Genomic DNA, 12,528 nt, shown 5'->3' on the forward strand with positions numbered 1-12,528 from the left:
TTAATGAATCATTTAATTATTTTTTAAAAAATTATGATTCCTTCTCTGAAGCCGATCATCAGTAGCTGACATTCGCTTAGCACCGTTGGATTATGTGGAAAGTGCCCTCCATGTTCTGCCTAAGGGCTGGTTTTTTTTGAATAGTTCCTACCCAACATAACATAAAGCTGGTATGTATAACTTATAAGAAATTGAAATAGCAAAGTTTTGTAGTAGTTGGTGAAAATAACGTTGACATTGTAAACAAACTATTGGCATACCGATTACCGAGTACCTAGTCATAACAAATATACCTTTCAGAAACTTCCATCACCACTCAGTCTCACCCACAACGCGTTTTCTTTATCCATCCCTCTTATATGCTTTACTATTTTTAAAAACCACAGCCTTCTCATTCTTTGCATTGTCTTTGTTTTGCAAACCTCCCCGGTGAGAAAGCTAGGAAATTTTTTGTTAGAGAAGCTTCAACCCTTTCATTCATCTCCGTTTTCCTTCCTCTTGCTGATTCCCAAAAAACCAACCGAAGAAAATGTGTCCTCTGAGGTTCATCTTGGTGTTTTTCTCTGCAATACTGGCAGGATATTTTGCATGGCGGACAGTTTGTTCTTCGCCCGAGACAGAAAGCATTTTTGAGGACTCTACAGCTGAAAATATATCAATGAAAGATAAACAAGAATTCAATCTGAGAAAGGTATGGTATTAACTTTCACGATTTTCCCCTTTTTTGTTTCTTTCTCCTAACTTGGATGTTGTACCATTTCAGACAATTCATAATGGGTTCTGGGTATTCGTTGACATGGCCAGCGGGAGGTACTTATGGAGGAATCTGAGGGACATGAGGAACAATGAGAAAGTCAAGAGCTGCTAATATTTGATCATGGAAGTAATTACAAGTTTATCTCTGTAATCAATCTCTTTTTTCTTTGTTCTTTTTTATTCTTTTTGAGGGATCCGGATGTAGGTTGGGTTAGAGTGGATATAAAAGTGTAGACTTCATACAATTCTGCAAATAGTAGTGTCAAATTTTATTTTCAAATGCACATCTCTTTAGCTTTCGAAGAAAAAGGATAGAGAGCAAACAAATTGGTGAAGACAGACTAAATTTCAACAACAAAAAAGCCAGTAATACAATCAAAACAGGTATATATTGCTCCAAAATTAAAAGATCTGATGAATCCAAATTCTTGGTCCAACACGGAATTCAATGTCAAATTTGCAAATTTTGCAATTCTATTCATCAAACCTGTAGACAATAGGGTTTTATATCCAACAGGTGAGTATATGTAGTATGTACAACAAGAAGAACGTCAAATATCAGCATATGCACAACTTCAATCTAAAGAACAAAGACCTGTAATTTGTTACAGAAGATAAGATAGGAGTGGCAAGAATTACTTTAAATCGACCTGCAGCTTAATAGACATGTAGAGAAGAGTAAGCAGTGCGCCCTGTGGAAGTGGTGCATGCCTCGCAAGATTGGAGCCTACCCACATGGCAACCACCACTAGAGCAACTATACTGCTACTGGTTTTTCCACAAACCCAACTTGCGAATGAGAGGCACAATGTCAGCAAAACGCCACCCCTCCCACCCAATAGCCATGCAATTACATAACCAATCTTATACCCAGCATCCAACTTCCTATCAAACAAAGCCATGAGGCTACTAAAGGTGAGAGACAATCTGGATCCAAATGTCTGCAGTAAAAATAAAGATAGAAAGGCAGATCTAAGCACTTCGGTGAAGGGACCTCTCTCTTCATCTGTATTCCCTTCTTCAACCACCTCATCTACTTCATTATTGGAGGAATTATCTTCCCTGACATTAAAACGTTCCCAATGTCTCTCATGTTGCATTTTCCACCTCAGTTCAGCCCACCTATAAATCCTTACCCTGTCTTCATATTCAGGGCTTTGGTCCCATTTTCCTCTATATGGCCTGTCAGTATCTTCATGAAATTTGAGTTCTTGGTCATACTGAGTCCTTGTTGCTTCATTAGACAGTACCTTTAAGAGGATACATAAAGCAGAAATATTGTCATAAGCTTTTAGAAGTATGAGCCGACAAAGGAGTTTCAGGAAAAGGAAAATGCACTATTTGAATGTGGAAGCAAATGTTTGACATTTCTATTACAACCACGTTCATTAAAATCAGGAGTCAGTATTTTACCAATATTGAATGCGGAAGCAATTGATTATGACATTTCCAGTACAACTAAGAATTATCTCAGTCAATGTTTTCAATATTCCAGAAACTATTTCGACTGTAAAACAGCATTCAGGTTTTCAATATTCGAATTCTAAAACTGTTCACAACATCTCTTTTCTGGTCACAGATAAAATAGAATTGTTTATATCTTTTTCAATAGAATCACAAATCAACAATTTCCAGACACTCCATGAAACATTACCAACTACAGAGCAAGTCAAATATCTCCTAACCTGGAGTAGTAAGATAAGAAGTTCATGTGAACAGATAAAAAAAAGTTTCTAATTTTTCATTCATATATAAAGCAGTTGCTGTAAATCACAGATGATTAAGAATTCTCACTTCATATGCATGACGGATACTCTTGAATACCTCACCAGCTTTTGAATCCTTGCTAACATCAGGATGATACTGTAATCAAAACAGACAAATACATGTAAACAAATTTTTCATGCCTTTGTAATAGAGAATTAACAAAAAAACTCATAAATGCCACCTAAGCATGCTGCGTTTGTTATTTGAACCAATCAAAACATGTCATGTCAATTTATATGGTAGCTCAATTAAATAGCCAAAAGAAGCTTTAAAAATTAAAACAATTCTCTAAAATCCAAAAATTACATCTACTTAAAAAATAAAATAACATTTTTCTAGCATTTCCTCAGCATCCAAATGAAGTGCCAACAACCCAATCTCCCAAAAGCACCAATTTGTTGTTCCACTCAAAGCAACTTTGACCATTGCCGGACTCCATCGCTCAACATTGCCATTCAAATAGTGCTCTTTTACAACCATTTTGGGTGAAATCAAGGATTAATGGGAAGTTGGATGAGATGAGTTGTTTGGCTTTCATGGTGTAGTTTCATGGAGTTTGTGTGTGTTAATTCGGCTAATAGGTGGCTTTGTGTGGTGGGGTTTGGTCATGGCATACCAGCAAATATTTAGATGAAGGCGACAGCTTGTCCAGGTTGGGATCTGGGGAAAGCTCGGTATCTAGATTTGGGGATCACCTTGGCTTGGAGGGCCATAGATGTGGGAGATGGAGATTTGGTGAGTGTGGAAATAGGATCACCAAGAAACGAACGCCACGGGCTAAAGAAAAAAGAAGGGTAAAGGAAAAGGAAAAGAGAAAAAAATAAATTGATTCTGTAAATTAAAAAATTTAAATACTAACAAGGTCAAATAGGGCATTTAATGGCCACATCATTGACAGACACAGACAGAAGGATGAAATTCAAAATGCTATACAATGTCAATGATGAAAATCCAAATTTGAAACATATAGAGGGTGAAATTTGACTTGGTGAAACTTCCCAATGACAGAAAATCCACTGGGAAAGAGCATTTCAGTTTAATTCTGCAATTTCATAACATTATCATATTAACTAAAAAGAATAAGAATGCATACAGTGATCTGGGAAGAAATTTTAGAAAAAATTGAAAACATGAAGTAAACAAAGTGGAAGGGCATTAGCCCAAAAAATAACATCCCCGCAGTGTGCACAGTGCACAAAGGTATCCCTGACATCATTTGGACCACATGGAAGGCACAAGGCATGAAACTACACACTAACAAACATTTTCATATCAATCTATGATGCATTGTGAAAGTTACAATGCATTAACCATAGTCCATATACAATGAACACCGAAGGCATGCAGTCTTGATGATATGGATGAACATTCGGCGACAGAAACTCCCTATATTCTGGAAAAGCAGTGATCCAGCCATAGAAGACTAATTTGTTGTTGCTTCGAAATTTTATCCACTCAAGATTTTTTTTATTGAGTCAGTGTGTGAAGTTCAATTGAAATTAAACTTGTATTTTATTTTAAAGGTCTTAGAAGTATTCTAGGGTTGAAAGAATTTTTATTTATTAATTTTTTTTTAACATGTTATGGTCAGTTTTGTATTTAGGGGCAAAACTGTAACTTCAGAAACTCATGCATATAAGGGGTAGTTTGGTAATTTAGTTGAGACTAGAATTATCTAGGAGATTCTAAGTATCTTAGGTTTAGTTTCTTTGAGTCCAAGTTGTCTTTTATTACCTTATATTAGGAGGTTAAGATTTAGAGTCTATGTAAGCCTGTTAGTGTACTTGAATAAGATGGAGTTGATTAATAACTTTTTTTTTATTTGATAAATAACAGAATTGTATTAATCAAAAATCTAGGTACATCAGGGGTGTACATGGTTAACAGTAAATCAAACTCTTAGATTACAATGATAAAGCATTTCTAAAAAATTAGAACAAGGAAAAAGATTAAAGGACGAACTCCACTCTAGCAAGGTGTGGAAAAGGAGAGATTTAAGTTCCGAAATAGATCGTTCCTTCCCCTCGAAACATCTTGAGTTTCATTCTCGCCAAATACACCATAAGACACAATGTGGTACAACCCTTCATAAATCAATGCTCCGATGTCCACCGAAGGAACCTTGCCAACTCGAAAGTAAATCAGTAACACTTTGCAGCATAACCCATAGAAGACTATATAGAGTCCACACCATAAACCGTGACTCATAAACAATAGGACAATGAAGAAGAAGATGATTCACCAATTCTCCACTCTTTTTACACATATAGCACCAATCTACAACTACGACACCCTTATGCCATAAGTTCTCATGAGTCAAAATCTTACCTAATGCGGTAGTCCATGAGAAGAAAGCAACCCTAGGAGGGATTTTCGAATGCCACATAGGTTTCCAAGGGAAAAGAGTGTCAGGAGTAGAGGAAAGTTAGAAATAGTACTCACTCACTTTAAACCTCTTATTCCTTGCCCGTTTCCAACAAAGTTTTGTCCTGGCCTTCACCATTAAGAGGCATAGAATTGATAAGATCCAAAAAAGTGTAAAAATGTTCCGATTCCCAATCTTGGGCATCCCTAGAAAATTGAAGATCCCAGTGGAGCCTATATATGAATAGATTTAGGAAATCTTTCTTTGCTTGCTTGGGGTGAGTTTGGCCTTAGGAGAATTTATCAAAGGGAGGTAGACTAACTATGATAAAGAGTACTCTTTCTAGATTGCCAACATATTTTCTCTCATTATTCCCTATTCCCTTATCTATCGCTGCTCATATTGTGAAGTTGCAAATGGATTTTTTATGGGGCAGTTTCGGGGATGAACTTAAATTCAACCTTATCAAGTGGAAGCAGATTTATAATCTGATTCAAGTTGGCAGACCAGGGGTGAGGCATCTAGCTTTGTTTAATAAATCTTTAGTGGTAAATGGCTTTGGCAGTGAATGGGGCAATTGGTGTACGAAATCTGTCATGGGTACTCAAGGTGTGTGTGTGTGTGTATATTGATAAGTAATAAGTTTATTGATATCAAAAAAGGAACACCCTAGTGCTCAAGAAGTGTACAAGGGGGTCAAACAATCAAGAACAAAATGAGGCTAGGAAAATTTGCTGGTTTTATTAAAAATGAGGGTCGTTCTGGCACCAAGGTTCATTTCTGGTAGGATTGGTGGTGCGGGGAGAGAGCTCTTTAAGATGCTTTTCCTAGATTATATATGCTGGCTCAGAATAAGGATGCTTCTGTAGCAGATTTTCTGAGTAGGAGAAATGGGCCAGATTCAGCGGGATGAGAATTTCTATAGGGTTTTAAATGATGGGGAGTTGGGCATGTTGGCAGATTTCTTCCAGCTGATCCACTAAACCAAAATAACAAGGGATGTCATGCCAACAAAAGGTAAGCCTTTTGAAGTTAAATTGTATTACAAAGTGTTGAATGTAGGGGCAGCAACTCTGTTTTCATGGAAGCGTATATGGAAAGTGAAAGTCCTACCAAAGTGGCTTTCTTTGCTTGGACTGCAGCCTTGGGAAAGATTCTTACTATTGATAATTTACGAAGATGGAGGGTGCTAATTGTGAATTAGTGCCGTATGTGCAAGCAAGATGGGAGTCTTGTGACCATTTATTGTTACATTGTCAAATGGCTAGAGAGTTATGGTTATTTCCATTGTGTTTGTTTGAAGTGCAGTGGATTATGCGTAAAAGGGTGGTAGACATGCTGGCGTGTTGGAAAGGGCAGCTTGCTAGGAATGGTATCGGTGTTGTTACGATTGCTAGGACATTCAAAGGCTCGGAACACTCTACGGTGGATATGAAGCTCATGTTTTTATGTACTTTGTTTGGTTGGATGACTTCCTTTCATGGTAATTCAGCCTCCAGCTTATTGAACTTCATAGACAGTTGTACTTTTCTTGTTCCTTGATGCACCAACAGCATCTATCAATATATACTGTGTTGTTTCTTTTTTTCTTCTAACTAATAAAGTTTTACTTTTTTTAATAAGTAATAAAACTTCATTGAAAAATAAATAAATCGTATAAGGAACCAAAGGAAACAAAGCACACACGCAGTGTACTAAGGAACCAACAAAATATCAAAGCTATATTGCATAGAAAGTACAACTATCAATCAAATCAACTAAAGAATTGAAAGTAAAAACACCCGAAGCATTGTCCACTCTAGCAAAGTTTATTTAATTTTTACAATTTTTTATATATAAATAAATAAAATTATTTAATTAATAAAGGTCTACTTATTTATCAAAAAAAAAAAAAAAATTGTAATGGCTCAAAATTAAATAGACTAGAGTTTCATAAGATAGACATAGGGAAAATATACAATTTCTTGAAGCATGCAAATTACTAGAAAATTATGAACAGCTGTTTGTTTAGGAATTAAAGGGTGATTTGAATCTAGGAAGCATAGACACTTCCTTTGAGGTGCTGAACCCGTGTTGTATCCGTGTCGGACACTTGACACACCTATGGAAACTTTTGCATGCGTGTCTCAGCCATGTCCTTTTTATAATAAAAAATAAAAATAAAGAACACGGCCGAGACATAAGAACAAGAGAAATCAAAAACCTTTTCAAAAAACAAAGAGAGCATTCATGCTCTGAATAGTAATAGCGCATTTGAAAATGAATAAATATCCTTATTCTTGGTTTGTATTCTAAATTCTAAACATTTTTTAATGGTCATGGATTTGCTTTATTATCCATTAATATTCTTAATCTGATATATATATATATATATATATATATATATATATATATAATATGACAAATAAATGCTTAATAATCTATAGAAAGTATAAATAAAAAAATATTTAATAATTATTTAATAGATGTGTCTTGCCGTACCCGTGTCCTATTTTTTCAAAAATTGCCATGTTGTACCCGTGTTCGTGCTTCTTAGGATTTGATGAGTTATTTGGTGACTATTTAGTAGAAAAGGCAAACGGGGTTCTAGGATTTTGATAAGTAAGAAGAATAGATTAAACTTATGAGTTCAAGGTGACGTAGATGTGAGAAGAAACCGAAATCAAACCTGCCCACAATCTAATTTAAGACCTGCAGCGTGGACAGTAACCAGTGATCTCCAGCTTGACTGGCACTTCCTTCCCTTGCAAGTGCTAGGTGGAGGGTGAGGTTGTGGGTCCAAGACCCACAAGATGTTTGTGTAATCTACCAATTAAAAAAACAGCAAGGACAGTACATGTAAACGGTCACTTGAATAGTAAAAAATAGAGCAGAGAAAAGGAGAAAAAGAAACAAAGAAGGCCAACATGCCTTAATATTCAAAACAATCAATATTTTATTAGTCAACTCCATCTTGTTACGATACAATATCACACTTACCTATCAAAAAAAAAAAAAAAACACATTACAATAACTCACTTATAAAGAAGATTCTAAGTATAGGGTTTAATTTGAAACTTCTACAAGTGTGGGGTTTAATTTGAAACCACTCCAAACTATATGGTTTAAAATGTAATTTACCCAAACTGTTTTTAACCCTATAATACTTATAACTACACCTTTAAAACCATATGAGTTATGCTTCAATTGGACCTCACACATAGACCCAATAAAATAAATCTTGAATGGATAGAACTCTGATCTGAAGTAGCAACAAATAGTGTTCTGTAACTGCATTACACAGCTTCCTAACTGTTTATGAATTCAATATGTTTAACGTATACTTGACTGGGTGGCTGGGTGGCTGGGTGTGGGGATGTGTGGGTGGGGTATGTATATGTGTGTGTATACATGAAAAATAATTAAAAAATAATGAACAAAGAAATTGATGCAAGTGTTGTGACATGCATGAAAAGTAGGTAAATAAGCAATGAACAAAAGACATGAAATACTTGAAAAATATTTTAAAAGTAAAATAAAGGTCAAATCTGTTCCAAGAATCCCACCATCACATGAGATACAAATGTCATGTCTTATGTACTCACATCACATCCCAGATTCAACATTGAGAGTGTCCTATAGAGGTATCAGCTAAAAAATTTCCTTAGACATCATACCTCAAATATCAATTCAGCGGAAAAGTAATTAAAGATGAACAAAGAAATTGATGCAAGTGTTGTGATATGCATGAAAAGTAGGTAAATAAGCAATGGACAAAAGACATGAAATACTTGAAAAATATTTTAAAAGTAAAATAAAGGTCAAATCTGTTCCAAGAATCCCACCATCACATGAGATACAAATGTCATGTCTTATGTACTCACATCCCAGATTCAACATTGAGAGTGTCCTATAGAGGTATCAGCTAAAAATTTTCCTTATACATGCCTCAAATATCAATTTGATGCAAATTTAAGGGAAACTGCCTGAAGAAATAACCTTGTGCTTACAAATATTGCATCACACCCATGTTGTGATTAAGGGCCTCACACGTCATGGTTCATCCTGGCTCTAAGAATGCACCACATATAGGAACAGTAATAAGTTGCATTCACCAAAAAGGAGGGAAGAAAAAACACGAAAGGGGGTGACGGGTGTTTAAAAACAAAGACATACCAAATGGCAGTGATTAAAAATAAAAGATTAATAAAAAAAAATAAGGAAGAAAAAAAACACTATTTTTACCTTTGTAATTTAAAGGTCAAGCTAATATCTCCTTAACCTTCTAAGCATATATACCATTTTTCAATCATTGGATTCTGATTCACATTAGACATCATCGAATAATGAGCCACCAACTGGACCCAATTGGAGAACACCCAAGCTCACTAATCATTTGATTTTTTATTAGAAAATATATTCATAACCAATTATATCAATTGACACCATAACCACAAACATCACAAAAGGTATTTCCTGATCACAAAAGCAAATTCATCAAGCCTAGTAATTTTGAAATCATCCCCAAGACATAGCAATAAAATACCCATTTTGTGTACTAGCAAAAAGAGATTTATATTTTCTTCCATGCTTGCCTCTTGAGCAAATTTGATTGAAATTCACCATAGACTATGTTGGGGAGTTCATAAAGGGATGAAATGGAATAGATAAATTACAAAGGAATTTAATGGAATGTAAAGAAGAAGAATGAGGTATTCTTTTTCTAGCATGTGGGAGTTTATAAAGAAGTACAGGAAATGAAAGGAAATACATGCATACTTTTATTATTAAGCCCATTATATTATATTTTGTTTTTAAAACATGAGGATTGAAAAAAAAGAATTTCTCCTCAAATAATAAGGGGAACACATCAGGCATTCAATTCCTTCTCACAAAACTCTCAAATAAGGGGGAATACGTGGAATATCCCTTAAAAATTCATTCCATTCCACTCATTTCCCCACTCCCAAACAAGCTGATTTGATACTGATATCTTGGCAATTCAAACATCAAACCATATATGTATAAATTATTTTCTCCCACTTTTTTGTTTAAAGTGAAATGTCTCCTATTTTCACAGCTTATGCTTATAAAGAATAGAAATAATGTTTTGAATTGAAAAGATACTTAGCATACTTTATGTGCTTTTTAGAGAATAAGACTTTTAGAAATGATAGATTTGCCAGATACAACAAAACAGAGTAGGGATTCTAGCCACACACTTTTTGAAATGATATCTTTTAAATTTGAAAATATGTGGTTTACAGTGGATATGTTCATTGAAATAGTTCAAAACTAGTGCAGTGATTATGAGTTATGACTATCATGGAATCCCTAATCACAAAGTTGAACTGAAAGCTCCTAAAGAAGATTTGAAGGTTTGAAAGAAGTGCGAGTTTAGGGATCAAATAAAATGAGATTGCTTAATGATATATTGTAACGATCCAAGGAAAGCGCTAGCCACATCTGCCCTATGCCTCAAAAGGACTAGTCACAATTGAGGCTTCTTGTAATTGTTAATAAAGCTCAATTCAACTCAACAGATGCCAGACGTGGGACACCCACACACATCACACAATCAATCAAATTGGGGTATTACAAGCTCCCCCACTAAAATCTCTAACATCCTCGTTAGGGCCACTTTGTGGGTAGTGTCTCCAAGCTCACACAGGGTTACATGTCATATGTAACAATCTAGGCAAAAGCGCTAGCCACATCTGCGTTACACCTCAAAAAAACTAGTCACAATTGAGGCTCCTTATAATTGTTAATAAAGCCCAATTCAATCCAACATATGCGCGATGTGGGACTCACCCACACACATCACACAATCAATCAAATTGAGGTATTACATATATCATGCTTAGATGAGAAAGAAGGAAGAACCAGATTAACGTCTGAAGATAGGGATCGAAGGGAGGATTTGAAATCTAAATTGGAGAGGCTGGCAACCTTGAAAGAAATTTCTTGGAGGCAGGAACCAGGGAGCTGTTTGGCTAAAGGAAGGAGATAGCAATGCCAGATTCTTCCACAGGTTGGTGAATTCCAACAGGCGATCCAATCACATTGGTCAATGAGGTGAATGGGACGGTTTAGTAGAAGGATTCTGATCTGAGGTAAGGAACTAGATGGTTAATCTTTACGAATTACTTTACAAAAAAGACTGAGTTTTGGAGGCCAACAGAAGATGGGTTGGCTTTTTTCTTTCATAGCTGAGGCAGATAAATTGGTGCTGGAACAGGATTTTGAAAAGGATGAGATAATCAAAGCTCTTAAGGAGATGAGGGGAGATAAAGCCCCTAGAATGAATGGATATTACTATTTACTATGGCATTAGCAAAACCCAACTGAGGTTCAGACGCATTACCGATGCCTAGAGTTTCTTAGAGAGAAAAACAAAGGAGAAACCTCTTTAGGGTAGGGTGTTGAGTTGAAAATGAAATAAGCAAAAGCCTAGTGTTCATGAAGCCAAAGGCGATATATCATATATTATTGCTAAATTAAGAAAATTTATCTTACAATGTAGTTAGAAGAAGAAAAAACCCTTAAAAAAAAAAAGAATTAATTTAGACAAATCCTCTAGGCATACATGAACAAAAAAGAAATAGAATCGGGATACCTTACGGGCGAGAAGGCGATAAGCCCGTTTGACGTCAGAGGAGGAGGCATTGGGACTGATGCCAAGCACGCTGTACAGCTCCTGCTCCGCCGCACGAGATGATGATGATGATGATGATGACACCACCACTGGACCCCACCTCCGGTACCGCTGCTGCTGCTGCTGCTGACTTCTACTTCTACTTCTACTTCTACTTATACTAGGAGAAGATGAAATCGAATCAAAGAAGAAAAAGAAACCACTGCTACTACTACTACTGCCAGTGCCAGTGTTGATGATGGCCGCCAATTTCATTTTTATTTTATCTACTATTCTTTTTTTTTTTTTTTTTGACTGATTGAATCTGATATTATTACTTGCTCTTCAATCGAGTGATGATGTGATTAGAGGGAAGCTGCTTTGCTTCTTTTGTTGGACGTGGGTTGGGTTCAAGTTAATGGACCTTTGTCTGCTTTTTATTTATCAAAAATAGGCGCATTTATCAAAAATAGGCGCAGCCCAATTTCTGTTTTACCATTTCTACTTGACGTACCGCAAAATATGGATTCTGACCCGTACAAGTCTTTCATTATCACCTTTCATTTTGCCCAAACCATGTACACATTTTCATAAGAGCACTAAAGCATTCTCATGTTATTTTAATACATTAAACTTTTTTTTTTAACACACTATTTTATAATACGCCACACCATATATCAGATGTTCTATTTTTTTATCACTTCATTTAAATATTCTTTCTTAATTTTTTTTAATTCTTATTTTATTCTTTCTTTATTATTTATTAGGAGAAAAAAGAAAATTATTTGCAAAAGTTCAGGAAGCATATAGGAAGGATGTAGAGCGTACATTTAGAGTGTTTCAAGCATGATTTGCAATTGTACGTGAAACTGTATGGTTTTTCTATCATGAAACACTACAAGACATTATGAAAGCATGTATAATTCTTCATAACATGATTATTGAAGATAAGCGAGATCAAGTTGAAGTAGTGGACTTATATTATGAACAAATTGATGAGATTTATTGTACACCAATGTCGCAT

The 12,528-nt window shown here is 35.4% G+C and overlaps 2 protein-coding genes across 2 annotated transcripts; one reads left to right on the forward strand and one right to left on the reverse strand.

Moving 5' to 3' along the window:
* The first annotated feature begins 311 nt into the window (after positions 1-311).
* Positions 312-1,036, forward strand: LOC142610778 (uncharacterized). The gene is made up of 2 exons (XM_075782714.1): positions 312-691; positions 764-1,036. The coding sequence occupies exons 1-2, from the start codon at positions 530-532 to the stop codon at positions 866-868; spliced, it is 267 nt and encodes an 88-aa protein (XP_075638829.1). The 5' UTR covers positions 312-529; the 3' UTR covers positions 869-1,036.
* A 90-nt stretch (positions 1,037-1,126) lies between these two features.
* LOC142610777 (uncharacterized) lies at positions 1,127-11,935 on the reverse strand. The gene is made up of 3 exons (XM_075782713.1): positions 11,487-11,935; positions 2,551-2,619; positions 1,127-2,006 (listed from the first exon to the last, which is right to left on the reverse strand). Exons 1-3 carry the CDS (start codon positions 11,778-11,780, stop codon positions 1,392-1,394), a joined length of 978 nt encoding a protein of 325 aa, XP_075638828.1. The 5' UTR covers positions 11,781-11,935; the 3' UTR covers positions 1,127-1,391.
* Between the last annotated feature and the right edge of the window lie 593 nt (positions 11,936-12,528).

The sequence above is a fragment of the Castanea sativa genome, chromosome 9 (assembly GCF_040712315.1).
Source record: "Castanea sativa cultivar Marrone di Chiusa Pesio chromosome 9, ASM4071231v1".
Taxonomy (NCBI): Eukaryota; Viridiplantae; Streptophyta; class Magnoliopsida; order Fagales; family Fagaceae; genus Castanea; species Castanea sativa.